Source organism: Phoxinus phoxinus (assembly GCF_949152265.1).
Source record: "Phoxinus phoxinus genome assembly, chromosome: 12".
Taxonomy (NCBI): Eukaryota; Metazoa; Chordata; class Actinopteri; order Cypriniformes; family Leuciscidae; genus Phoxinus; species Phoxinus phoxinus.
In genome coordinates this window covers 24,667,245-24,693,428 of record NC_136887.1, presented here as the reverse complement: position 1 = coordinate 24,693,428, position 26,184 = coordinate 24,667,245, and the positions used below count along the sequence as shown (strand labels likewise).

At 38.5% G+C, this 26,184-nt stretch overlaps 1 protein-coding gene across 6 annotated transcripts; it reads right to left on the bottom strand.

Annotated features, from left to right (window-relative positions):
• Window positions 1–409: 409 nt before the first annotated feature.
• On the bottom strand, window positions 410–20,497 carry bcorl1 (BCL6 corepressor-like 1). Of its 6 annotated transcripts, XM_079631799.1 has the most exons (13): window positions 20,021–20,160; window positions 17,628–17,757; window positions 13,048–13,132; window positions 10,384–12,948; window positions 7,787–7,922; window positions 6,693–7,148; window positions 5,606–5,814; window positions 5,074–5,340; window positions 4,428–4,594; window positions 3,820–3,965; window positions 3,640–3,717; window positions 2,384–2,558; window positions 410–2,311 (listed from the first exon to the last, which is right to left on the bottom strand). In XM_079631799.1, the coding sequence occupies exons 3-13, from the start codon at window positions 13,051–13,053 to the stop codon at window positions 1,999–2,001; spliced, it is 4,518 nt and encodes a 1,505-aa protein (XP_079487925.1). In that variant the 5' UTR covers window positions 13,054–13,132; window positions 17,628–17,757; window positions 20,021–20,160; the 3' UTR covers window positions 410–1,998. The 6 variants fall into 6 exon arrangements, with proteins under 6 accessions (XP_079487925.1, XP_079487922.1, XP_079487923.1 ...); XM_079631796.1 differs by lacking the exon at window positions 17,628–17,757 and having other exon boundaries at window positions 20,021–20,497; XM_079631797.1 differs by lacking the exons at window positions 17,628–17,757; window positions 20,021–20,160 and adding an exon at window positions 16,884–17,161.
• Between the last annotated feature and the right edge of the window lie 5,687 nt (window positions 20,498–26,184).

Here is a 26,184-nt window from a genome sequence, read left to right as displayed (position 1 = left end):
CATCCATGCTAAATACAATTAATTCCTTTTAAATAACGTAGTGTGTATCCTGTTCTTTCTTTCTTTCTTTCTGTATTAGTGTTAAAATATATAGCTTTTTTTCGTATTCATGTAATAATTTAAAATATTTAATTAAACAAAATCTATTAAAATTAAATGAATCTTCTTCCGTTTAAAACGTGTAGCCTACTTTGATTCCCCTCTCAGATCATAGCGCAGATCAAGTATTGTTAGTATCTAGTGCCCCCTTGAGGACAGTACTCATTTTGATATCGATATTTTCTTTTCCAAAATTATTAAATTACATTTTAATGTTTGGCGACATACTATCTAATATGCAGTGTGGGTAAAATCTATATGAATGATTTTTATTAATATAGATTAATACAGAATGTGACTGTAAAAAGCTGAACATCACTTCTGATTTTTATTAATACATTAAATTACCGAACTTTGTCATCTTTAATCACATTGCTCTTAAATCATTAATGCAAAAAAATCATTTAATGCTGTCGTTACAGTGGGCTTACTATAAGTAAGTGTGGAAATTTCACCTTATCCGGTGTTACAAACACACAGCAAATCACAAGCAAGACTTGACAATCATGCTTTATTCTGGTTGATTTCTTAAAAAAAAAAAAAAGGATCAAATAAACAGCTCTCCTCTTTGAACAGAGATCACTGAAGCAATATGCCTTCTTTAATCAAAACCCAAGTACTTTCTTCATGTCTTGCGGTATTTCCATAAGTAGTGAAACTAAACTCTATCTTTACATCTCTGTCTCTTCATTTAAATATTTATTGGTTTCAGTTCAAACAAAACTTCATTGATTGTCAACACAAAATCTAGCTTAGCACCAGTACAATAAAACTGTACTTTAGCCTGTTAAAATACTGTTCGCAGTGTGGGAAAACAAAACAACCTCAGGATAAAGGGATCATTATTTGTACACTGTCAAATAAAGCACCAACCATACAAAGCAATTTTCATATATCATTTGTCTGATACACACAAAAAAGGTCAAATATATTAATGACTATTAAATTAAGCACAAACAACAATCAGTGTAAATAAAACACACCACGCGCCACAAAGCACGCTGGAATCTGGTACACCAGGAAAACCTTGGAGAGGACCCCTTCCAGAAGCACTGGAAAGCAGTTCAAGACGGAATCTAGAAAAACAGCTCTAGAAAAAACCTTTAAAAAAACACACTCCACAGGCTCTTTTTTTGTTTACCATTTAACTGTCAAGGTTGATATCGGCTGATATCTTAAAATAATTCAACCAGTGGATAAAACCCAACAGATTTCCAAAGAAAAAACGAAGCGACGTCAGATGTCACAGGAACACAAACGAAATAAAGAGAAGGTGTAATGATCCTGGCAGAGCTGCAGTGGTGCTGAGGTAAAGAGGGCCGGGGATGAGGAACATATGCTGTAGGTTAGGGGGCTTCTGGGAGCCGAGAGAGGCTCGATGGTTTACACAGGAACCATCTGGCCCAAAGGCATTCCTGCCGCTGTTAGCTTGACGTAAGCCTCTTAGCTACACACATTTAGTTTACCAAGATAAAAAAAGACTTGGATTACCACTCCTTCTAAAGGACAGTCAATAATGAGCGAACATAAAAACATGTTAATGATAAGTTACAACCAGTTGCGTTCACCCTGATGTCAAGATATACATATATATTTACTTATACATATAGGTTTATTTAAAAAAAAAACAAAAAAAACATTATTGAATACTGAAAAAAACAAAACCCTACAGAAGGAACCTGAAAGTTGCTTCCCAGTGGAGTCCGTCCCCAGCCTTTCTCCCAGGGGTGAGGGCATGGAAAAGTCGCTCCCTAGGTTTCATTGCTCAGGGCGTCTGTGAGGAAATAGGACCTTTCTGGCTGATTCTGAACATACAAAGTGCTGGTACTGGTAACAGGCCATCGGTTGCAATGGACCTCGCACGACTGCGGACGGCACCTCGCTGTAGGGCAGGAGTCGCTATCGACTGCAGGGTCTGGTGTTGACCTCTGAATTGTCATCCTCATCTTCTTGAAGGATCTGTATGGTGGAGCCTAGCAGCTCCTGTAACTCTGGCACGCAGCGCACCAGCTCCGCCGTCTCCTCTCCGTCTTCATCGTCGCCCGGCTGGAGCTCGTCCGAAGTGGTGCACGTTTGACTGACGGAGATCTGCTTCCACAGCTCTGCCTGAGCGATGCTGGCCACCTCGAACTGAGGGTATCGAGCCCGGAAAATGCGTGCCGACATCTTTAGCCGCTTCAGCACGTCTGCCAGCAAGAACCAGTTACAGAAACTGTGGAGAGGAAACAAATAGATTAGGTGTTGTCGTGACCATGTTAAAAAAAATATTTCCGCTGCCACTTACCCCTGCGTTAGTGATACTTGGACATGGTAGCAGGGTAGGAGGGGCTCAGAGGAAAACTCGAACAGAAGACAGTCAGTGTCAGCGTCTCTCTCCTTCACCTGCTCGCTCAAGTTGTCCCCGCCTTCTTTCTCAGGCTGAGACAACAGGAAGTCCCAGCAAGGTTCCTTTTCGGTCTCTGTATAAGTTTATAACAAATAGAGACAAAAGTCAACCTTTAGCCACAAGACTTCACCACAGCGTGTTTATAGTGCTTCTGCTACCCTCTAGTGGGCAGCTATGTCACTGAAAACTTGGATCTGAATTAGGGGACGCTTGGACAATCGATTGTGCTTGTTACACCATCATTATTGAGCAAGTTTGAGGAAAGATTATTAAAAAATGAAATACAATGATGTCTGAGACCATATTAAAATCTGGGATCCAAAATTGAAACACTAAAATTACATATATTTATTTGTTCTTGGTATTATGTAATGTGAATAAGAAATATTTAATATGCTGCATTGTTCATAGGTAATTCAATCAATTGTTCATGCTAATCAAAACCATTGTTGGACATTGAACAAAATAGGTCAGATTTTCTTGCTTCTATTCCCAAATCATCAGAGCGATGCCAGTTAAAGCCAATACTGAACCAAACTTACGGTAATTTAATTTTTCAAATAAACTTTACTTATTTTTTTGTTACCATCAGCAGCATAAAAAATTATTTTTGCAATTTAAATCGCGGGTGGTCTCTGACTTCAAATCCGCTACACATTACCATTCAAAAATACAATTCAATTCAAATAAATTCAATACGTTTTTTTCATTGTTTTTGAAAGAAGTCTCTCATGCTCGCCAAGGCTGCATTTACTTGATCACAAATACAGTAAACATAACACAAAAATATAGTTTAATGTTTTATATTTTAAAACTATTTATTCCTGTGATGCAAAGCTGTATTTCCAGCATCATTTATCCAGTCTTCAGTGTCACGTGATCCTTCAGGAATCATATTAACATGCTGATATGGTGCTAAAGAAACTTTTCTCATGTTGTAAACAGTGATGATTAATATTATTGTGGAAACCATGATAATTTTTTTTAGGTTCTTGAACAGAATGTTCAAAAGAAAAGCATTTATTTGCAATTGAACATTTTTCTAACAATCTAAATTGCTGAATAAAAGTACTAATTTCTTCTTCTTTTTTTTTTTTTTTACCTTACTAACCCCAAACTTTTGAACATTAGTGTATTTCACTTTAATTTCTTACCAAATACAGAGCTACTGTAGAAATCCCAATGTAGACAAGGATCTTGGTCTGTCCGTCCCTCTAAATCAGAGAAGTACTCTGTGGATAAACAATCACAAAGACAGTTTAGATCTAAACAATGTTCCAGAAGGATTTTTGAGATCATTTTGCAAAAATTGTTGAAAAATGAAGCGGTTTTACCTTTGAGGAACGTTTTCATCCCGGGACTCTGGGCTAGTTTAACTGCGGTCTGACCAGAGTAGGTTGCCAGTGTGGGATCTGCTCCATGATTTAACAGCATCCAGACTGCTGCCAGATTATCAGCTGCTACAGCATCATGAATTGGGCTACAAAGGTTTGAAAGACAAGTCAGTACATAATATACTGAATTCCCTATCGAAAATTAAGATGGGCTGCAATGATAAAAAAAAGCATGGAAAAGCAAACTCGGACATGGCAAAACTCTTACAGGAAGTGGTAGGAGGAAGCATAGTTTCATACAGTATGGTAAATTGGACCCAGTTTGTTGGACACATTGTAGCTGTGGGTGGACAAATATAATCTTTTTTGTAGAGTCTGATTCTAAAAATACATCTCCCAAATCTAACATGGCCCATTAGCTACCTAGCTCAAAACTGTCATTATACAATTTTTAAAAAGGAGTAGCCCAAAACTGTTTACGGGGCTGAGTTGAATTTGGTGCCTTTCAGTGGCATTAGGTACTTTTAATTCATATTTCAAGTAATAAAATAAAGCGTTGATTCTATCCGTATCATCCCATCATATGCTGACTGTAACCTGCTTCTCACCGCGTTCCGTCCTGTGCGCTGCAGTTAACATCTGCGCCGTGCTTCAGCAGCACCTGTACAATGTGCGTCCAGCCACGTGCACAGGCCTCATGCAGTGCCGTGTATCCCGCATTGTCACGACGGTTCACCTCTCGCACATCCTTTTCCAAGCAATATAAAACCACATCCTGAAAATAAACATATACAAATAATAATGAAACATATACAACACAACATATACAAATAATGATTGATTGATCCAACATTCATATCTTTAGGGCTGTTAAGCAAATTATTTACATAAGTGTTTTCCAAACTATGGTTTGTGAGTGACCTGCAAGGGGTTTATGAACTGATGAAAAGCTAATAATTAATCAAATCATAGAAATAAAATAAAAACATTTAAAAATAAAAACATGTTTTAATGTTGTTAAATTACTGAAATATTAACTTAAAATATCAAGTGGTATTTAAGGTAAAAGACTTTTAAGGGGTTCGGCTCACAAAAAATAGTCAGTATAAATGTTGTTATTATGAATTTAATATAATGAATCACACTGGATTAACTTTTTTAATTGATATAACTTTTCTGTAATTTACAATAAATATGAATACATTTAATAATGAACATTACGATGTCAGCTAACAACCAAAAGGGTTGCTTTACCTGGTAACCTAATCTAGCAGCTCTCTGTAACAGCGTCTCTCCTGCATTCTTATTCACAATCAATCGACGGACTTCTGGAGGCACTGGACGGCTTGGAGTAGATTCAGGGATTCCTGTTTTCCCAGCTATTCCTTTTTTACCAGACAGTGGAGAGTTTGACTGCTTGGGAGAAGCATAAAGAGTTGGGGTTTTCTTGGCGGTTGGACTGTCCTCATCTGGCATGAGGGGCCCTGTGCGTTTGCCCAAGCTGCCTTTCTTAGTCTTGAGCTAAAACAAAGACATAAAGACAAAGAGAGTCATGCATGAGGGATGTGACATTGTGGGGAGGGCAACTGTTACATGGTCCCAATAAAAACAGCTGTTGTGGGAAAGTGCTTTAGTGACTCAAAATGCCACTAGGGGGCAGCATAAGACTAATTGAAAATAGGTATACCTTTGCAATGAAAAAAAAAAAAGCCTTGATATCACAATTTTCAGTTTATTTGCTCTAGTTTCAAAATGCTTGAAAGTTTGATTAGATGCTTCAGCTAACCTTTTTCTGCTCGTCTGTGTCACATAAGTGTTTACTTTTGAACTTCCTCTTCCCTGAGGGTTTGTCATTAGGATGTGTGGCAGGAGGACTCTCTTGAGGTCGTGCCGAGCCAGAACGTGTGAATTGGGTCCGCCTAGGGCTGATGTCTGGACTGGGCACTTCGCTGGTCAGCGTGGCACTGAGACAAGGGTACACACCCATCTTCTCATCTGCAATGGCATAGCACACATTTCAGCACCAAACTTTTTATTACATCATTCCTAAAGCAGTATAGAGAGACACAAAGTATATCCATATTGTAACATATATCCGAGTGAACTGGCTTCTCGAATGAGAAAAAAAAGCCAGGGCGGGACTTGATTTTGTCATTCGGGAAATTGATTGGATAGTTGTCATTTGCTATTGCTGCGATCTCATGCGAGTGACAGGTTGTTGGAGAGGAAAGGTTTTTGTCCCGCCCTCGTGCTGGTGAACATCATCAGAGCAGAGATGTCGTTGTAAGGGGAAGTGGGCGATATATCTATTAAATATTATGTGGGCACATGAATTTTAAAAAATGAGGATGTGCAAGGAGAAAAAAAAATACAATAAACATTCCTGTATTTCATTTAAAAAAAACAAGAATTGTCCATTTTGATTTAGTGGTAACTTTAAATAAATCGCTTTCAATAATAAGCAATTATCAAAGATAAACTTTTGCTAAATAACCAAAACATGCCTACCTCAGCCCTATTCAAACAGGAAGTCAGGTAAATTTGTAATTCACAGACATACAGACCTTTGGTAACGCCCACATTCAGACATTGGACACTCCTATTTTAGTAATAGCTACATCGATCTTATTCTCAGTATGTGAAATTCACGAACATCTTCCCATTCAATAACAGTCAATAATTGTAACTAAAAGGTTTTTTTGAAAATTTTAATCATGCTAGATATTGCTCCCCATTATTTGACATTTTAACTATGCTACCCTCAACTGCCGCCCATGGACTAAATATCAAGACCAGGCAAGGAAATTACAGAATGACGTTCTCAGCAAAATGTTCATCAAGCCTCAGACATCTTTACTCAATAGTGGCCTTACCATCTTCCACGCCCAGCTTCTCCTCCTCTCCATCTGCCACCTTATCCTTCTCTGTGATGTATTCTCCGTTCTGATATTTACGATTCTTGCAGCGTTTCCTTTTCTTTATTGAAGAGGTGTCTCCACCCTCAGTGGGCCTGCCCTTGTCCGCATCCACCTCCTCAGGCAGAGGATTGATTCGAGGCCTGCCGCGCGGCCGGCGGACTGGTACAGTGGGTGGTGGGGTAGGGGGTGGTGTAGAGGGGGGGTCGAGAGGGGGAGGAGTAGGTGGGGTAGCGAAGCTCCAGTCTCGGAGCAACGCTTCATCAGTCCGTCTGCGCCCTCGCCTGAGCCGTGGAGAGGCCTCCTCCTGGGAGTCTGATTCCTTACTAGGCCAGCCCGGACTGCTGAAAGAGCCCGAATCTCTGTCAACCTGAGGACTTCTGCATGGACTGTTCTCTGAATCGGTGATAAACCCTGGTGACAATTCACAATTATCAATGAAAAATACTTTGGGTATCTGAAAAACCATCCCACTGTCTTAAATATGACAAAAAAGCAAAAACATCTTGTTACAGAATTAAATCACCCCAAAATGTTGATTCAGTCATATCTTACTGTTACATGTCACTCTTGTCATTTTAAACCTGTATGTTTATATTGTGGTGTAATCTTTTACACAGGTCTTTTCCATACATGTTTACAGTGACCACAGCTTTTTTAAGCTTTAAAAAAAAAAAAGACGTACGAGGAGAAAAACAAAACAAAACTTATGCAGCCAATCATTGACTTAAAAAGTAGAACTTAATTGTAGTGCATTAATTGTTCTTTTGAGCTGGTTCTTGTCAATGACCTAGTTGATCCCGCTCACACATCGGGCTGAATTTATTCACAAATTAGAGTTCACCTTAATGACTCTTATGGAGCTTTTTTTCATTCTTTCATTCTTCTTTTGTCACTTAACAGCCAGAGTCACTATGACCCATCACTGTAAGAAAAAGACCTGCTTAAAAATATTATTTTCTTTTAATACAAAATATAGGCCTATGTATGGAAACACATAAGAGTGAGTAAATGATGACGAGGTGCCCCATGGCTATGAGCTGGGTCAGTACCTATTTTGTTTGGGTCCGAGTGTTCCATATTAGGTGGACAGATTTTCCCTTTGCGAGACTTTCCCCCTACTTTGGGGGCTGCGCCTATTCCATCTTTCAGCACATTTTTTCCCACTCCAGGCAATGCATCTTTCTTCTGATAAAGTACAACATAATGGTTTAAAAAAAAAATCATAAAGCATTTTGTCTGTTAACAACACATGCATATTTGTAATTTAGATTAATGGCTATGTAAACAAAGCAAAAATGTAATTGTCTATAAACCCATCACTGGCTCATAATGGTAATGCTATCATCTCTCACCAAGTGCTTTCACAGGGCTTAGACACATGCAGCTCATTTGCCCAGCAGAACACACGTCACTAGGCTACTCCCGCAATAATCTCACGAGAACTATTTTAATTTCCCTCCAGAATTCCCCAAAAATGTTCTGTGATCTAGCTGAATTGTGTAGGTCTAAATTTTGGGGGAAACCTGATTTGGGTTGATACCCTGGTTTTGAGGATAAAAAAATAATAATTTAATGTTAAAAAAAGCAGAATTATTTTAGATGAATATGCTTTCACTCTGTCACTGATATTTAAAATAATGTAGGCCACTTTTTACTGGTAACAGAAGACATTTGGCATTATCAGGACACAAATATTCCCCCATTGCATTATTATACATTATATTCAACATTATATGTATTAGTTTAATATAGTGCTGACACTAAAACTTAGTAAACTTGGAATTTTTTCCTCACACTAATTATCATTTTGGGTGAACTACACAATAAATATTGTCACTATCCATGATACATATTGTTGCATTTTTGTATTGCGATATATTGTGACACGAAATATTACGATATGTTACACCCCTAATTTTATCAGAACACATATTACAAAACACAGTTTCAAACAAACTATAACCACAAAACTTTAACATTGTATGATAAAATTGCTTACTAAACTCCAGTTGTGACCATATACCACAGACTGTCTACATGGGGGAAAAACACCCATAGGAATTACATTGTAACTCATGATGAGAATAACACCACCAGTATTAAAAGGACAATTTAGACAGATCAAATGAAAAAAAGAATAATTAATATAAACTCTTATAATTAACTAAACCACAAGCTTACTATTTCTGTTTTAAAATCCTCTAAAATGTCTTTTTACACCAAGAACAATAACTACAAAGATTACAATCACCATAACTAAATTAGCATTCACACCAGCGGGTGATATAGTTCTGTTTATTAGAAGCACGCGCTGGAGTTTTGTCATCATCTGCCTCTTTAAATGCTGGTGCTCTTAAAGCAGAATGGATTTTGATTAGTGATTCCAACGATATAATTTCTCCGTGCTGTTATCGTTATAGTGGTGCGGATTTCACAATTTTTTTATATTTAGAAGAAACATTTTTTAGAACTATATCTTTATTGTTATAGTTGTTTTTCTTGATGTGAACAGCCCTTAAGAAAAAACTGACTGACAAATCAAAATGATTTTGTTAATACATACTAACTTATTTTGAACCCAAAACAGTCTTAAAGGAGAGTTGACTAAATGTTTTACTATGAAGGGTCAAAAAAATTAATTTGACCGAGGGCCATGGGCTGAAAGTTGTTGGCTTATATCAAACTTTATTATTTTAACAATTCAATTTTTTTTAATTAAATGTTCTTATATTCTCTACATTTCAATGCAAATAAACACATTTTTTAATTTTATTTTTTAATATTATTCATTTTTTCCTATCCCCAGCATGGGGTCTGAGGAGCATGTTGATATATACAAACAGAATGTTCAAATGTGGCTCATCCAATCAAAACATGTTTTGAATCAAAACAATCACTTTAATATTAGTGTTACCATTTAAGTCTTTTGTTTTGAACTCAAATGTTAAAGTTGTTTTTCATTGACACAGTTTGCATCTTTTCCATCAAGGTCCAAATAAAATGAGAAAATAATCAAATGAGATGAAGCACATTTCATTTTTCAAGTATTTAATTTACTGGATGATAAACAGACATTATCACATGTTTTTAAACTATTCTTGGCTGAATGTCTAGCAGAAATTACTATTTTGTCATTTACTTTTCTTGCGACAAAATTACTCATGCTGTGATATCAGATTTTGCTCATACTCCCACCCTGAATTAAGGGGATAGTTCACTCAAAGATGAAAATCCTGTCACTCACCCTCATGTTGTTCCAAACCTGTATGAATTTCTTTCTTTTGCTGAACACAACAGAAGGTATTTTGAAGAATATGGGTGACCAAACAGTTAATGGGCCCCATTGACTTCCATAGTATGAAAAAAAATCCTATGGAAGTTAATGGGTACCATCAACTATTTGGATACAGATATTCTTCAAAATATCTTCATTTGTGTTCAGCAGAAGAAAGAAATTAATAGAAGCTAAGAACAACTTGAGGGTGAGTGAATTATGACATATGACAGAATTAAATTTTTTGAGTGGACTATCCCTTTAAGGTAAATTTTTACGTAATCATGGCTTATGCAATTCTTGGCGATATATTACACACCCTAGCTATAATAAAAATGAACCAATAAATGTTCAGAGTAAAATAAATCTTACCTTTTTATGGTAGGGTCCTTGCTTGACTGATGGTCTGTCTTTATCTTTTTGCTTTTTAGTTACTGTAATAGTCTTTTTTTGCACTTCAGAAGGTGTCTTCTCCTTGGCAGGCTTTTTCAGCTTCTTCTGTTTGGTGGTGGATACTTTGCCTTTGGAAGGTATCTCCTCTTTGGCTCCGTTCATTTTTGCCTCTGCTTCTGCTTCTACAGTCTGGCTCTGAAGGAGGGAAAAGGCTTTTCCTTCTACCTTAACATGAGAAGAAGACTTCCTCTCTGATGCTTTCTCTTCTTTTGTCGTCTCATCCTCTAACTGTTGAGACAATTTCCTTTTAACACTGGGAGCAGTCCTTTTACTAGGGGTACTAGATTTCTTTTTTTGTCTACCATCAGACACTAGATTTTCTGTCTCTTTTGCCTTTTTTTCTCGTCCCTTATCCTTGGTCACAGGAGTGGTTGTGATCTCCGGTCTACTCAGAGCTGCTGTAGTATCTGTTTGTGGAGAGGTTCTGTCTGACTTGTTAACCTGTTCTTCTATGGCCCTAAATGGAGGAGAACCAGTTGTAAGAGTCTGCTGCAACGTGGAGTCCTGACACCTGTTCTGCACGCTGGCTACCTCAGGCCTCTTGGATCCCACACAGGACAGATTACAGTAGTTCTCACCAGTAAGTGCAGTGGTCTCAAGAGTTTTCTGCTTCACTATCGACTCCAGGTTGGACAGGGGGGATTTGGCCTTCTCCCACTTTTCATCCTCTACTTTAGTTGGGCTTAAATGGGAGTTATGGAACAGGGCTCTCTCACAACCAAGGGTGCTCTTCGTCTTTGGGGCCTGAGTCTGACTTGGCCTCTTTTGCAGAGATGATCCTTGGGAAAGAACACAAGGTGGTTGCCACAAGGATTTAACTGGAGGTGTAAACAGGGTCCCTTCTTTTCCACCAACAGACTTCCGGTGGGGCTGTGAATTTGCTGTAGTAGATAATTGGGTGGATAAAAAACCTTGTTGAGTACCTGTCGAAAGCTTGCCTCCCTTATTATGCTTATCCTTATTAACAGTAAATGGTGCTTTCCTCTCTCTACAGACCGGCTGTTCTCCTTGGTCAATGATGGAGATGGTTTCCTGTTTGGCAAATGTCTGAAAATCTTCAACAAAAGCAGCACTTTTTCCATCTTTGCTACGTAAAGTAGATGCTAGAATGGGGCTTGCCACTCCAACATATGTACCAGGGAGATTATTTAAGGAACCAGGAGATGAGCCTTTGGCCCAGGATGCGTTGGGTTCCAAAGCATGGTGATTAGTTAGTTTTGAAGATGATTTTTGTGTTGCACCATTTCTATGGGTGTCATATGTACTGGACGACCCAAAAGAAGCAGAATTAACTTTTTTAGAACCAGCAACGTTTTTCTGATGAGAGTCAGCAGAATGCTGTTCCGTGGTGGGTGATGGGTGGTTCTGGGTCTCTTTAATGTTTTTTTGTCGCTTGGACTTTGCAGACAGATCGAGGGGCACATCCCTTGACTCAACGGGGCAGGAAACATTATGCTCCTCTGGAGTGGACAGAGTTTTTGGTTTCAGATACGCTAAAGAGGTCTTTTCAGCACCTCGGTACGTTGAACCTTTTTCTACAAGGCTAAGCAGCCGACTTTGAGTGGTGATATTTGCCAGAGCTGGGCTGCAGCAGATGGCAGCAGTGGGAGAAATGGTATAATGGGTTTGTGGAGCCGAGCCCTGTGTGGCTTGCTGTACTGGAAGGGCTAGAGCTGGGGCTGCTACAGAAGACATTGTGGCTTTATGCTCAGATCCACCTTGAAAGCCCTTGGACAAAGAATCACACCTGACTTTGGATCCTGAAGACTGAGGCTTCTTCTCAGCGCCGGGTCCTCTCCCTACGGAAAAGTGATACGGGTATGTTTTAAGCATAGGTGTCGTGCTCGAACAAGAGCTTTGCGCTGGGCAGTCCTTTTGAAACTGACTAGCAGTGGCTTCTCGCAGTGCTGCAATCTGACCTAACCCTGGTGGCAGTGTGATCTTACAGAGAGGAGAAGAAAAATTGGAAGGGGGAAGGAAAGCAACAGGCTGGCCGGGTTTAAAAAGCGTGGAGCACTGGAACCCTAAAGGAACGCTTATCACAGGCTGGCTGGGTGCTGGTGCGTTAGTCTTCTTGTTTAGGTTTATACTAGAATGAACAGAGTTCACAGGGTCCTCTGCGGTGACCTTTTTACCACAAGGCCACGGATGAGTCGAGTAGATGCCAGCACTGTCAACCTTGCCTTTGGAAACCTCAGTCCGATCAGGCAACGGTGTGCTCACGGGATCAGTGCTGAACACATTGCTGTGAGGTTGAACTTGGGGACAATGATTTGAATTGCTGGATTCTGAGCAGACGTCAGGCGTTTTACAGTCTGTGGTCGCCCTCAACTTGTTCTGCTGACTTTGAGGTATGTCACCTCTAAGTTCAAGAGGCAGTGTCTGCTGTGGATTCCCCACCATGCTCTCAGACACGTGGGTAGGGGCACTGCTCTCTCTGCTCACCGTCCCTCCATCCCCTACATTCATTGGTGAGGGATCCACCTGAGCAAAGAAACAGGGAAGAAAGTTTGACTTAGGGGGGGAAGTGAAAAAAAAACGAAAGAGACAGAGTGCAGACTATGACAATGAAATAAATGTTACCTGCATAGGCGTTTTCTCAACACATTACTCAGTGTGTGTGGACAAGTGACTCTTAATGGGATTCTCCTCTGGGTAGTTTGCAGTTCTGTAGTGGAATTAGATAATTTTAAAAAACTGCTTTAAAAAGTGCACAAATTGAGTATGTAAAATTATTTCAAATGAAAAGTTACAATTTTTCTGAAAATTTTTCTACAATTCTGAAAAAGTCAAAACTTTTTAAAATAAAGATAAATCATTCATTGATCAGTCAATAATCTGCTATTGGACAACATTCTGACCCTGTCAAATTATGTTAATATTTGTCATAGCTTCATCAGACAGAAAAAGTATAGCTAAGCCATACTGTTGATTTTTCACTTCATTCTTTTTTTAAATATACCTATAACTGATTGCAAAGGATAAATGTTGTGTAGTTCAGCCAAGGTCAACTCAGACCTCATTAAAGCAAATGTAGATCACTGCACTCTCTACATTACACATGGAAAAAAGGGATTTGAACTAAGAGGCAACTAAACTAGTTAGCACATTCATTAAAAATGGTTTAGTTGGTTATACTTTCCCCTAACATTCTTACAACTGTTACACCCTATTAGTAGTGCAGAACCACATGTATCATGCACATTACTTTCAAGAACTTTTCAATTATTTTGAGAGATATGAAATATTTCTAGTCATCCTTCTCATTCGTCAGAAATAAAATCAAAGCAAGCAACTCCACTCAAAATGACTAAAATAGCCTAACACTTTTAGAATTGTAACAAAAGATGGACATGGATTAGCTTTAATGTTTTAAGTCTCTTTCCCTGTAATCTGACAAAAATGACACTCTAACCATGAGGCCACAACATCACTTCTCTTGTTACAGTCAGTGATATGAGACAGGCTGGAAACTTCCTGTGAGAAACAGAGGTTTCCTTAGTCAAGATGTCACAATTTCCTTAAGACCACAGCTTGAGTAGGAATAGATATTAAACTTAAAGCATTCAGATTTAAATAATGGATTTGAAAATAATACAATGATCTCTGAACTGTATACCAGCTATTTACATTTTTAATTATAAGTTTGCAAATGCATGGTCATCTTCTGCTGGAGAGACTAAATTATGAGATGAAAACCACTGAGTTTGACCTATGACTCTCTCTGAGATTGTGAGCAAATCAATTTCAAGTACACAAGAGTGCATTACACCAAAAAACTCAGTTGAAACAGAGAAGAGTGAAAACCTCAGCTCCCACAGCTGAAGGGACAGTTTTTACTGCAACAACATCCTCTTAACCCACATTGCATGTGGTCAAAGTCTGCATCCTCTAATTCCCCCCTTTTTAAAGAAGCAAAGCACCCTTCTGATCAGATCCCAAACCCTCACACAGCTCAATGGAGGGGAATGGTCGAGTGCACGACAGGCCACAAATGCCAAGGGTTGAGGATAAAGGATGCAGGGGCCATGCGATAGTTGATGCAGGTTTTACTGCCTCATTACCTCAGTGGGACAAACTGCAGTAGATCAAGACAACATCAACAGTGCAGATAGAACAGAGCAACCATTAATGTGATGCTGTGCCTAACACAGGCGCTTTACTCTTTACAGGCATTAGATAAAGGCGAAGCAACTCATGTCCACAGTCACAGAGTGTGCATTACTAAAATGTTTACTTATAATGAGGTGGTCAAGCTGTGATTTAATCTAATTCGAACAGTGATGTGTGTAGGGCCTTGCAAAACTCCCATTAGAGCCCAACAGGTCAAATCAATATAGGGTTGCCACGCTTTTTGACAAATTCATTTCAGTAACCTTTTCAGTTATGCATAATTAGTGAATAGGTTTTTTTTTGTAATCATTTTTAAAACGGTGGTGGTAGATTTTGATTTCTACATCACATAATAGCTTTTCAAATGATCATAATTATGGTAAATTCTGGTTTTCCTAAATATAAAGGCAATGCAAGAGCAGAGCATAAAATGAAAAAAAATAATATGAAAACTCACTATAGAAATGTCCACGACTTTTACTCATTGTATTGTAATGACTATGTTTGCCAATACATATCCATTTTTAAAAAAATGTGGATTTTCATGCAGGTGGGAGTCAAACCGAATGTTCTGAGCTCGAAATGAAGTTACACCTTGTTGCATTCGAGGCGAAATCATCCAAATCTATCTCTCGAGGTAATGTTCTTAATTGAAAAAAATACATGAATAAGACGGGGTATTACTTAGGAAAATCAAACGACATACATAACCACCACACATAACCAAATCTAAACACCTGAGTCCCATATGCAAACAACATGAACACCGTAAACTCGCATCAGAATGCAGGTGAGCGCAGCAGCAGCACCACGTTGACGATACAGGTGACAGCTGTCTTAAAATATGAACTGCTTATCTTTCTGACTTAAAACTGAGATCCAACTGATGTCGGTACACTTAAAGTGTCTGTATGGCATAACCAAGCCGTATAGGCCTTTAGCAAAAGTCTGATAATTGGAAAGTTTATGATGTGTTTTATGCGTGATTATATCTGCTGCTAAAGATAGAACCGATCATTTTCGTTGAGACATTTTTCATCTTGAGGCATCTCAATTATTGAAAACACAGGATCAGTGGGAGCGGGAGCCCGTGTTTTCTTCAGCCCTCGTTCTTTTGAATGGGGTTACCAGCGCAATGATAAACGGAGACGAGGAAATAAGCATCGTCTCTCCTCTCTAGACTGGAGCTCGGCACACTCGCGGTCTCCCGGTCAGTCCGTCGGAGCTCCGCAGCCCGGAGCTTATGTTAGATGCACAAAGGATGATGCAGAAAAGCAGTCGATGATCTGCCAATGTCACGTATCCACAGCCAGCTTAATATTAGTACAGAGCATCGTCCTAAAACAGACCAAAATGTTTGTTTCTCTGGCCAAACCACTCGCTCGTTCTAGCTGGAGCTACTAAAAAACCGTATCACACAATACAAGACTCTCAGGTGACACGAAGCGCCTCGCGTGCTGAAATGGGAGTCAGTGATAAATAACGCCGCTGTTTAAACACAAAAACAACAAAATGTTGGTCCCGCGAGCTGGGATTAGCCGGAAAAGACGTTTCTTTCGGATAAAGAATCGAAAGCCTGCACAGTTCGTGTGGCCACAATGTAGCCCAACTAACCGACGCGTTCGTACTGGCCGAATCCTGTCAAACTATAAAGTGACCGTTGGTTTTTCGCTAAGCGCGAGCCGAGCTGTGACGTCTGAATTAGAACTCGACAAAAAATACACGGGCAGAGAAATGTCACGCGCACATTTAGGTTGGATGATATATCCCTCACGAGGAAACATCGTACTTTGGCTGTCTCTCTCAACATTGCCCTCGAAAGAGTGTTTGGAAACTAATAGGGTCACCGAGTTTTCCATTCGCTCCTTATTATTATCGTCACTTGTGCTGCGTGACACGCGGGGAGAGCGTTATTTAGTACGGAGCAAGGTGTACGAAACTGAAGGAGCGATTTTCAGATCCCTGCGCAGCGAAGTCTCCCCTCTAACAACTCGGTCTGCATTACTCTGCCACCGTACGACATGAAATGTTTCCATAGCGAAGCAGCTCCAACAATCAAAGTGTTATGACATGCCACAGCCCCAGAACCGACTCCTTCGTCTATACAGCCCTGAATAATTCCAAAAGGCAATTAGCGAGCCAAATAACGATGTCAGATTGTACAAACGTGCACCAACCCGTTTGACCGACATTTGGAAGATGTTTGCGCATCAAGATAAGGGCTTTAATCCGGTCTTCCGTTCTTGTCTCTCGCAGTTCACTAATCTCGACGATTTTCGGTTCTGAAAGTCCGGGGGGGTTCGTACCGTATCTCTCTGTCTCTGGTCTGGTGGGAGAGAGAGAGGGGCAGATGGAGCCGAGCTCGTGTGGGAGTTGTAGTGCTCCGCCATCCACGCCCTGACCGCGTTCGCCCTGAGAAGGGAGGAGCGAGGACTGCAGGTCCCAGCATGCACCGCGAGAATCCAGCCGCTCAAGGGGAAAGGGGATCGCAACGGTGCGCTAAACTGCAAACCATACCCGAGTAACAAAGTGAAAATACACCCTCTCTCTCAATTATACCGTTGCTCTCGGACGCAACACGCGAGGGTCGCGGAGTAGCACGTGCATGTTTGTATAATCTCGTTTTCAGAATCGCACACGTGGGCCGTCACAAAAAGAGTTGAGACAAACATTGCAGCGGAATTAATAAAAACCCTGCTGGGTCTCGAACTATTTCAGTAGAGCCACGAGACCGATGTCTACTACCGGACACCCAGGGAACGATCATCAATATAGAGCCACATGAAGATCCACAGACACTGATGTGTTTATTTATATTTTCAACCTAAATGAATAGGATTCTTCTCAGTACGAGAAACCTTTTTTTTTTTTTTTTTTTTAAACATGCTGCGCAATACATGAAGAGCTTTTACACGCATGTAAAATTAAAACACCATCATGAGGCCTAACCAAATCTCTTTTAGGTGAACAAGAATCATGCTTAAAGAATTAAAATTAGGATCCTCAGGTGGATTTACCCTTCTTAACTTCTAAAAAAGCCCACCACTGACCTTAACATTTTAGTTGTTGTTTTTCTTTTGTGCCAGGTGACAACTATAGCATCAGCTGTTGCAAAATATCTCTGGAGCTTCACTTTATGTTTCAACTGTGCTGGACTGTTACTAGGTTACTCTTCAGTTGCTGTTGAACAAAAATATATAGTTATTTTTATTGAAACATCTGCGAATCCATTCAGTAGCTGAGCAATTTCCCTCATTTGAAGGCTAAATCATGTTACTTATACGATCAAACAGTAAAGTTTTTCAGTTTGAGTATTTAGTGCAAACAAGACCTGGATCATCATTAGACTTGATGCAGCTCATAACAATGGCTATATCTATTTTGACATTCAAACTTTATTTCGCATTATTATGGCATTCTTTAATAATTCATGTTTAATGAAGTGTTTGGAAACAAGAAAACTGGTCAAATTTGTTTTCCTGTAAGAATATGATGATACAAACATACAATTCTCCTGTGGATCTATAAAGTCTGTTCTCGACGTATTTTTTTAATTGGGTGAATGATTTTTTTTCTGCCTGTCATGCTTATCTTGAAATAATCAGTCACTTTTTCAGCAGCGAGACACAACCAATCTGGGGTTATCTTCCTTGTATCAAGACAAGACAATGGGCATGATGATAGCTAAATCAGGTCCATCAGCTCTCCAGTAGCCATTCGCTGCATGGCTTCTTTGATCTCAGGTTTAACAAGCAACCCTTACTTTTCAGCCTCAGACACTGCATTGTAAACACGTCAGCCAAACACTCTTTATTACATCCTAACAGCCTGCTATATTCAACATTCGCAGAATCGCTTATTCACAATATTCACTTTGTTTTTAATGCGCCAACATCCTGAACCTGCAAACACCGGTATATACCACAATTTGACCTTATCTACTACCACCAAACGAAACAACATCTCTCCAAACAGGTCGAAGCATCACTGACTTAAAGACTTCTTTATTTGTGGTCCAACTTTTTTTCTGTTTAAGCCTGATCTTCTGTAACTCACAATGACCATTTAGACAACATGCTCAGCAACCACTGTATAATAAATATCTCAAGACCAAATCAGTGGCACTGTCCCATTCAGCCATTTCTTCAGATGAAGTCTTACGGAGCAGAGCAGCACAAGATTACACACTCACAGCATTGTGTATTCTTATAAGTTAGGGGACGCTCATACTTTTGATGATTAGCGTTAAGACAGGCTTTTATTCCGACCGAAAAATGACACTGCATCATCACCATCGGACGATATGCAATATCACACAAATTTCCCGTTTTGTCCCTCCTGAAAAACATCTACGTAAACAGAAATGTAACATCTTTGAGCCGGTGACCTATTTTTGTCATAACTGCTCCGATGCAAACTGACCCCGTATAGACTGCGCTGAGCATCACGTCTTCTCAAAGCTCTAAAACTGATGCTGCCGTAAAAATACACACAGGGTATTAACTGTGAATGCAACATACGAGTAAAACAATCATATCAGACAGACAGTCACTGCAACGAGGACTAACTGCATTATTAAAAGCTAAAATATCACATACAAGACGAACGTGCCATGCTCCTCTACACGTGAATCTATCTATCTATCTCTCTATCTCTCTCTCTATCTATCTATCTATCTATCTATCTATCTATCTATCTATCTATCTATCTATCTATCTATCTATCTATCTATCTATCTATCTATCTATAAGCATGAAGGCTGACACATTATTACGTTAACTGTAGGAAAGGAGATTCTGGAAAGTTTGACTTGATAGTGTCAAATCGCCACCATTATCTGCTTTAAACAGGCCTGAGGTGGCTGCAAATGAGCGTCACCGCTTGGGCAACATTTACAACTTAAGTTTCAAAACACAATTTAAAAGAACTGGCACGGGAAATGACAACAGAAAGGCCGTGCAACAGTGCAAACTGAGGTGTCTGACCGGTGCATGCTCCACTGCATGATGACTGACTGAGGTAATGTCGCAAGGGTGGAAGAGAGCACATGAAGCGGGCAGGTTGAGGGGATGCAAACGATATCTAAACTTATTGCACCGTGAATTAACGCGCATTTGCGCGATGCATCACTTTCCTAGGCCGTAACGCACGTAATGACATTGGCTCTTGTGATCGCGTGCGGTCAGTTTAGGACACAACATTATCCATATATTTTCAAATGTTGCCGCATGTTGTCTTTGCACTGTATTATACATCCAACCGTTTCAGATAGTTAGATCTCGTCATGACAGGATGTTAGGACTTTGATGCACTCATGTACAAGTGCAAAGTTTAGAGAGTTGACTGTCGCCCTCCATTGCGTTGTGCAATGCCCCCTTTAATGCCCCCTCGCTCGCCAGTATAGCGCCTTTGTTATTAATCGCATGGAATCGCGCCGCCTTACCTTAACGGCCCCAAACTGTTTTCCTATGCATCTGAACTTGACGTATTCATCCAAATGCAAGAGGAAGTGTCTGTGCCTGTTGTTTTCGTTACCGTCCGATAGTATGATTCAGTGGAGGATTTAACACTGTGAATTTTGGGTTTCTCCTCGCGATCTTCCCTCATCGCCGCAGCAGCTGGAGAGGAAAATCGCGCACGCTGGGTCCTAAAGCCGGCTGCGTTCCCACAGGTGACCAGGCTCCGTTGCCGCGTGCACTGGTTACAAGCCACGCTCTCCTTCGTCCTAAGTCCTACCTGATCGGACTCGGAGCTCGTGCAGATAGGTGAACAGACTGAGCTACAAGGATAGACTATATTTTTGGGTTATACTGCGTACGATTTTCATGTGCATTTATTTGTAATGAAGGCTTTCATGTTTGGTCCCTTTTGTTCGTTTAACGGATGCGGTATTGTGGGACAAACGGGCCCCCTGACTGTCAGGGCCCTCCAGCTGAGCTATGTAGAAATAAAAGAGATAGGCTACATAGACAATGTGAAATAAAGAAAGAGTTCACTTTATTGTAGCTTTGTTGTTATCGTGGTATTGTTGTCTCTTTTGTAATATTATATCAATTTTGTGTGTTTATTTTGCAGCTTTATTTCTCACATTTGCAGTGTAATTTCACATTATTTGGAAATTGCATCTAAGAGAGCTTCCACAGAGATTTGATTTAATGGAAGGGGCGTTTCTTCTGAGGAGGCAAGGGAGACAGTGCCTCCTTAGAAATTTGAATGAGAAAATAATCCATATTACCTAAATAAAACAATGCATATAGGCCTATTATAAAATGTGATATTAAAACGTGTATAAATCACTTGTTTTTCAACACTGTCCAACAGCGACACTTAGCAGGTAAAGTTACAGCAGGACTGCACCTCTCTCTTGCCTCCCCTGAGCCCAGTGAGTTTTAACAGACCCCCTAAAGCGTGGGTGGGTTTGATGGGGGTTAATTGAGAATGAATGGAAAGTCAGGTAAGAGGATTGTAATGCCTCCATCGATTGTAGCGCTGTGATTGGATCTGATTGGTTCGTGGGATAAATCCCACCTCTTGTTTTCGTGTGCTTGTGAATCGGTCTGAATGAACAAAATTATGTTCTTAATGGGAAGTTAAAAAGTATGGCGATGTAAACAATTCTGCCACTTAGATATAACCATTTTTTGCCATGTCAAAATCAAACTTGAAATGGCCTGAAAACATGATGACTGTTTTTTTTTTTTTTTTAGTGAGCAATCAGCTTGGTGAAATTAAAGGTCTTAGTGTCTGTGACCAGTTTACCATGCTTGATGACTAATGAAAATAACTTGACTATTAAAAAGTAACAGCAGTTCACAAATAAAATATATTGTTTTAGTTACTTCCTTCAATTATTATTTTGGAATATAAAAATGCTTAAATAAAACTTTGATGAGATGTATGGTTTTGATATAAAGAACATTCGTATATAATGAATACAAAATAGAATTGCATTTGGTTTCTCTTTTTTTTTATGTAGCCTAATGTTTATTTAACCAGGAAAATGTGACAACATTAAGTGTAACTGGGAACTTGAATTTACATTTGATTTATATTTAAAAAAAAAGAAAGTACTTGTCCTCCTTATTACAGAATGCCACTGAACTTTACCTGCAACATTGAAGAGGTTATACTAATATAAACCCCAGTGCCAATTAAAACAATGCTGTTATTTATTTATAATTAACAAAGGGGGGTGGGAGGGCAATTACTGACTAATTGTCAAATTTTGTCCTTGTGCATTTAAGAGTGCATAGCGTTTCGACTGTGCTGTAAAATAAGAGAGCATGCAGGGTCAGGGAGTGAAACCAAGGAGAAAACTGTGCACATTACATGGGCATGTGGCAAAAAATGCTGGGTTGTTTCAACGACCAGCATTTTCTAAAGTGTAATTGCTTATCTTTCAGAAAATGAGAGGCGTTAAAGAATTCAAACACTAAATTAAAGAAAATGCCTTGACTGAGTGTCTGTCTTTGGCAGTTCTTCACTGTTCCTTCACTCTGGTCTACCAAGCTTTCCAATCTTTATGCAATGCCCTCAATGCCACAATAGTATGGTATGGGTGTAACGATACCCTCGTGTCACGATTTGATACTGAATTCACGATGCGATATTATTGCGGTACATAAAATGACTGTTGATATTACATTGTGGGTGTAAATGAATGCTTCGACTGATAACCAATGCACAGGACAATGGTGACACCAGAATTAAAATATGATTCTGAAGCTGAAAATACAGAATTATTTTAGACGAATATGCTCTATCCCTGACTAGATATATTTAAAATAATGTAGGCCACTTTTTACTGATAACAGAAGACATTTGGCATGATCAGATTCAGGACACAAATATTCCCCCATTGCATTATTATACATTATTCAACATTATATATATAGCCTGTATATATATAGGCTATAGTTTAATGTAGTATTGACACTAAAACTCTAATAACAATTTTTTTCTCACACAGTAATTTTTATTTTAGGTGCACACAATATATATTGTCACTATCCACGACACATTTTGCATTTTTGTTTGCAATATATTGTGACACAATATATTGTTACACCCCTTCACACATTTATTTATTTTTTTACAACCTGGATAAAAGTACAACTACAGCCCTTGTCAACTCTTATTTCACACAGAAGAGACAAAATAACAGAAGTCAATAGCTTTCACAAGAAAGCTTGGTAAAATGAAGAACTGTGATGTGATTTTAATTAAAAAGTGCATCAAGCTTTATGCACTCATTTTGCCTGAAGCAATGTAATGAAGAGAATATATTGAGATGTTTGCATATTAACCCCACAATGTCTCTGAAAAATATCATATCTGAATATTTTGATATACCAACTGATTCATCCCGATAGATAGATAGATAGATAGATAGATAGATAGATAGATAGATAGATAGATAGATAGATAGATAGATAGATAGATAGATAGATAGATAGATAGATAGATAGATAGATAGATAGATAGATAGATAGATAGATAGATAGATAGATCATACAAAGACCTTTAGGCTCTGTTAAATGCGATGTAGGGGCGTAATCCGGCCAATTTGTCGGCCTGTCTGTTTTTTCTTGCTCTCTCGAGCCGGCCGTCTACAAGCGGTTCCATAGTGTAGTGGTTATCACGTCTGCTTTACACGCAGAAGGTCCTGGGTTCGAGCCCCAGTGGAACCAAGCATTTTTCGTGTCACAGTATGCAGAAATGTGCCCCTGTGAGTCTGAACGACGTCGCGATACTTCTATAAGCACATCGTCGTGTTTCCTGGTCAACTGTGGTTCCGAACAACAAACATAGGCTGCAAATTCCAGGCTGTTTGAAAAAGGCCGGTGGAACTCAGACTGCTATAAATAAATACATAATATTTGTATCATTTGGTGGAAAATTAATCAAATCACAACGCCATTAGCTCAACTATAGAAAAATCATTTGGTAATGACGGCGACAGTCGACATACTAGCGGCGTGCTAGCATGAAGTCAATAATAGTGTTTGTGCGACCCCTACTGTTAACTTTAATGATAACCCAGCATCACACATTTGTGCTTGATTGCCTTTCCTACAAACTCAGCCACCAATTAAAGTAATTAATGCAACTTGGCCCAGTGCTATACGCTTATAACTGAACTTGTAGGGCATGGCTAGCTAGCAATGCCATTGTCATAGATTGTAATTCCAGGGAAAAACACAAACTGATAAAATATAGGCTAAGATCCTGTGGATAAAAGTTATTTAGGTTATTGTACCAGGAAAACCAGGAAATCTTTAAGCATGTTTAAAATGGTTTAGAAGTGAACATAAATAGCCTTGCTAAATTGTTATGCTCAGCTCTAAAATACTGTATGTTATAAGCTGAAAATCTCTAATGACCATGGGGGGAAATGGCTGAAATAAAATCATGGAATTTCATTGGATGATTGTTTAATTCTGAATGCACAGGCAAATGAACATTCACTTACATTTATATAAATATGTTTTGTATTGTATTAGTTGCCTGTTCGTAATGACATAAAATGAACATGAAGCCAATACTGAATATTTGTAATGCCAAAATTGAGTTTGTTCAAATGACCTTGAATGTTACAATGTGGATTCATTTACAGTATGAATCCTTCTATATGTGACATTTCCCAGATCGAAATTGCAACTATCAAAAAGCTTAAAGATTTTTGGCAAGTGAGGCCTGTCTTATTCTAGACCTCTTTTATGCCCAAAAATAAGCTAAAGTAAACAATAGATAGGCTATAGCTTCTGGAAAGAGGTTACTCTGAATCCACATTTGTAAGCATTACTGTTGTCATGAATTTATGTATAATATACAATTTTCCACTCTCTTCAATGATGAGCAAAATAAACACTGAACATTAGACAATTTCTGCCTTTCATTCGTAGTTTATAGAAGAGGGACGGCATACGAGTGTCTTCACTGAATAGATTTACTGAAATATAGTTAAATATAGCTTATGTCATTGCAATTTCTTGATTTAATGGCAGCGTTGGAGCTGTCCAGGGTTCTGAAGGAACATATTACATGATTTACAGTAAATAATAAACAAAACAACATGCTCTTGATTAATTGATCTTTTATAAGATCAATTATTTTTAAAAAAACTGCTGATTCTACTAATTAACTACTAAATACTATACTAACTATACTAAGACCCTCACAGGCTCACACTCAAAAAGCCTAATTTTACAGTATTGCAAGAACAAATCAAAATCCTTCTATGATCGCATGTAGTGTGATTCTTTTTTTTTTCATTTCACAAACAATATTTAACGGAGAGTTTTGACTTAGTCATCAGTATCAGATTTATTTAATGTTGGTTTCTTTAAAAAACAAACAAAAAAGCACACACACAAAAAAATCAAATAGATTCTTTATTCCAGTGCCTCCACAGGGGGCCTCAGTAACCATCGAAAGGGGCCACATGATGTCTCTGAGAGAAAGTTCAACCACAAAATGAAAATTCTGACATCATTTACTCATCCTCATGTTGTTTCAAACCCATTTTCCTGACTTCTTTTGTGGAACACAAAAGGAGACGCTTTGAATTTTGTTTTGAATTTTGTTTTGAATTTTGTTTTGAATTTCTGCTATTTCATTACACTGAAAGTATGAACCACAGGTTGTCAAGCTGCAAAAAGGATACAACAGTATTATAAAAACATTATAAAGAGACGACTCATGCACTATATTCCAAGTCTTCTAAAACTGTACAAATCAAGAACTGACAACATATATTTCTTAATTTGCATGTAGAAAAATCCATAACTTCAGTTTCCATTTTAATTTTTAGTTCCATAATATTTAAATGTATAGTTTATTTGTAGTTGTTTGTAGTTTTATAAGGGCTATATATGGTTCTAAAGCATCTTTGAAAAGAAAAAGAAAAAGAAAAAGAAAAATAGCGCCAAACAACAACCCCTCAGTTAACCTAAAGGCTTGAGAAAAATATTCCTAATATATTTAGGTTGATAAATACACATGCACTACTGAGCTCTCACTGTGACGATTTGTTTAATTTGCTGTCAAAACATTTGTACTGGGATATTATGTGGCATGTCTCACATTTAAGAGATATGTCTATTCATGTAGTGTTTTCTTTAAAAAGTCAAATTTAACAATTCTTTAACAGGTACAAAATAAATAAATAAATAAAATCTCAAAATTTAGGCTACAATTAGAAGACCCACACACCCAGGGCCAGGGAAATCACAATTTATATTTTAAGAAGAAGAAAAAAATCGAATTAATTAAATTCATGTTAGTGTTGGCTAAATTCCATAAACATAAACCCCATCCAGCCACATTAATATTATATATTCTATAAATAAAAAAAATCCATAAAGAATTGATTGTGAGCTTTACAAAGTATTTTATTTGAATTATTTATGTAGCCTAGTCTACTTTATACAGTATGGCTTTCTACTTTATATGCCCTTTGCATTTTTTGGTCTTAGTTTTTACCTATGGGTTTTGTTTCTTTCTCTTGATCGTTTATGATGTTATATGATGGTATTTCATTTTGTTGTGCAGGAAAAAAAGCGCTTTGCTCGGACTCTTATTTTGAAATATCAATGTACCGGTTTT

Coding starts and splice junctions, on each gene's coding strand:
- bcorl1 (XM_079631796.1), bottom strand. Junction 3,966..4,427: donor AGCGCACAGGACGGAACGCG/GTGAGAAGCAGG, acceptor AAACCTTTGTAG/CCCAATTCATGATGCTGTAG. Junction 2,559..3,639: donor CTACAGTAGCTCTGTATTTG/GTAAGAAATTAA, acceptor AAACTTATACAG/AGACCGAAAAGGAACCTTGC.